This window comes from Halyomorpha halys, unplaced genomic scaffold (genome assembly GCF_000696795.3).
Source record: "Halyomorpha halys isolate HHAL.00 unplaced genomic scaffold, Hhal_1.1 Scaffold1108.1, whole genome shotgun sequence".
In the NCBI taxonomy this organism is placed as follows: Eukaryota; Metazoa; Arthropoda; class Insecta; order Hemiptera; family Pentatomidae; genus Halyomorpha; species Halyomorpha halys.
In genome coordinates, this window is record NW_027109167.1 from 88,069 (window position 1) to 90,848 (window position 2,780).

The 2,780-nt window shown below is 29.8% G+C and overlaps 1 protein-coding gene across 1 annotated transcript in view; it reads right to left on the reverse strand.

Moving 5' to 3' along the window:
• The window catches only part of LOC106688342 (putative cystathionine gamma-lyase 2), a 23,442-nt gene that overhangs the window by 6,996 nt on the left and 13,666 nt on the right, over positions 1 to 2,780 (reverse strand). The window contains exons 3-4 of the mRNA XM_067047340.1: positions 1,601 to 1,788; positions 47 to 146 (exon numbers count right to left, since the gene is read on the reverse strand). Of these exons, the coding sequence (XP_066903441.1) occupies positions 47 to 146; positions 1,601 to 1,788 (288 nt within the window). The remainder of the gene's footprint in view (positions 1 to 46; positions 147 to 1,600; positions 1,789 to 2,780) is intronic.

The following is a 2,780-nucleotide window of genomic DNA, read 5'->3' on the forward strand; positions in this document are numbered from 1 at the left end:
TCAACACCTTGATGTATTTTGGAGTAAGACGATAAAAACTATTTACCTTCGTATTGGGTTTGATGGCTTTTTCTACTAATTCAACATTTGTAGTATCGATGAAATCCACCTCAAGCCCATTATTTTTACCAATAACCGCAAAGTGCCTTAAAAAGAAAGAAATAACTACATTAAATAGTCATATGATATAAATAACATAAAAACTAATAAATTATAAATTAATTAAAGAATTTTAGATAATTAATTTTTAACAAACCGTATAAATAAATTCCAAGTTTGTTAAAAGGGCTTTTCCTTCTCCAATTATACTAAATATTGCTTGTATATTGTAGATATACCTAACAGTACTTCCGTACAAAGAACAGTATAATATATTTTGTAATAATTTTAAAATTATTAAAAATAAAAATAAAAGGAATTTTTATCGTTTTTTAAACGATTTTCAAATATAAAAGATAATTTGGGTTCAAATTAAGAACTTTACTACTATATGGATAATAGAATTTTATTTTTAATTATTTAATATAAAAGACTCTTAATCTCAGGGCGTGTTGTTGCTAGGCAATCAGAAACAGGCATTTACTATAATTACAATTAATTAAATTTAAATCTATTTTATACATGTATCTATTTTTATGTATAGCAAAACTAACCTAGTTCACAATCTTCTATTGATGATCCTTGGTATCTTCTTTTTTCTATTGTTCTGTCCTAGCGTCCAAAATGGCTTCCTTCTTGACAGAAATTGATGAGGACCTCGTCATCCTTTCTCTTGCGAGCAGTTAGGGATTTTTCCAAATGATTTACTTTCTGAATATTATTCATTTACACTATTTCTTGATTCCTATTTTTCCTTTAATTTACTGTATTTTCAATTATGAGAGGACGAGTTAAAATAGTTTTTATGGTATTTAAATCTGCTCAACATGGCCTTGATTCAACGGATTTGTGGACAGAAGAATACGTACCGCCATCTTGGTTTTGTTTTGAATCACGAAGTTATTATAGACAATGAAAATTGGTTAGCTTGCTTTTTGGATAAACAAAACAAATTAACAATCTTAAAATGATACATAAAATAAAACATATTAAAAACCCTTTATACATCAAAATATACTATTTACTGAAAAATAGCATATTACAATTTATTATATTATACGTAAAACCAACAGTCCTTTCTAAATGAGTAATAATAACATGACCAAGTTATACTATATTATCTGTAAATATCACCCCCTAAATATTTGAAGTAGATAGTTTTATTTTTTTTGTTCATCATCAGTCACAATTTACTGAGCCAATGTAGTATGAACCATCAAGTTGCGGTGAGCCAATCATGTTACCAGAATGATGGGTGACCAGATTCCTAAGAAGCCACTGGGGGCAACCAAGGGTTAGAGGCAAACAAAAACTGAAGTGGGAAGACACAGTTGCACAGGATGTTATTACCTTTCTGAATCTTCAAAATTGGAAAACGACTGCTCAGAATGAAGCCATCTGGCGAAAGCTCATTGAGGCCATAGACCACATCAGTCTATAGCACCACAGAAAGAAAAAATATGTTTAAAAATAATTAAACAGATCCAAAAAAGTTTCATACCTGTTAGTGCCACCATAGATATCTTCTCCACAAATGACATGATCACCAGGTTTCACCAGTGCAGAGACACATGTCACAGTGGCCATGCCAGATGAAAAAGCAAAAGCATATTTTGCATTGTCAAGACTAGCTATGCACTTTTCTAGACTGTTTCTACTTGGAGTTCCGCCTCTTCCATGTGAATAACCCTAGTGAAAGAAACGTATTGTAATATTCAGAAATTATTTAAAGTAACTAAAAGGAATTTTAATAGTTATTACTTATTCTCATATCTAAAATATAGCTTAGGTTCAAATGAAAAGCTTTAATATTAAACAGATAGGAGAATTTATTTTATTTTTTATAAAATTATTGACTATTAATCTCAGAGCATATTTTTCAGGGAATCATAACAGACACTTTTCTACTAATAACATTTAATTAAATTAATATCTACTTTTACAATGCATTTAATTTTAGGTCGAGTGAAACTAACCAATCTGTAAAATCTTCTTTTGATGATTAATGGTTTTCGTTGTTTTCTTTCTCACAAACTGTTAACAAAGCATTTGGTTCTTTAACAGTTTTCAACACACTTCATCCACTGGTGATCCAAACAAAACAGTATCTTATTCTTCTTGGCTGTTCCTTTGATGTCTTCTTTTTCAAGATGTCTACCACTGAGAGTAGAAGATGATTCAGGACATCCTGCATCCAGGAGAAGTCCTCCCTCTCCCGCTCTAAACAATAAGTGTTCTAAACAAAGCCTAGTTCCTTCCCCTTGCCTAGGTGTTCGGTGCAAAACATAGATTGTAGCACAATGGTTTTGAGTTTTTACATATGATTTCCTTTATGAATACTTTTCTTAAATACTTATTCTTGACTTCAATTTTTTCTTAAATTTACTGTAACAACAATTATTATGGAAAGTTAAATGAAGTTTAAAATATTTGAATCTACTCAACATGGCCACGATTCAACGGACTTCGGAAAGGACGCACACCACCAGTTTCTTTATTTTGAATAACATATTTTTACTTCATATTTGACTGATGAAAATTGGTTAGCTTGCTTTTTGGTTCAATGAAATAAATAAACAATACAGAAATGATATTTAACATTGATATATTGTAATATGCTCTTTTTTAGTAAATAGTATATTTTGATGTATAAAGGGTTTTTGATATGTTTTATCTTATGT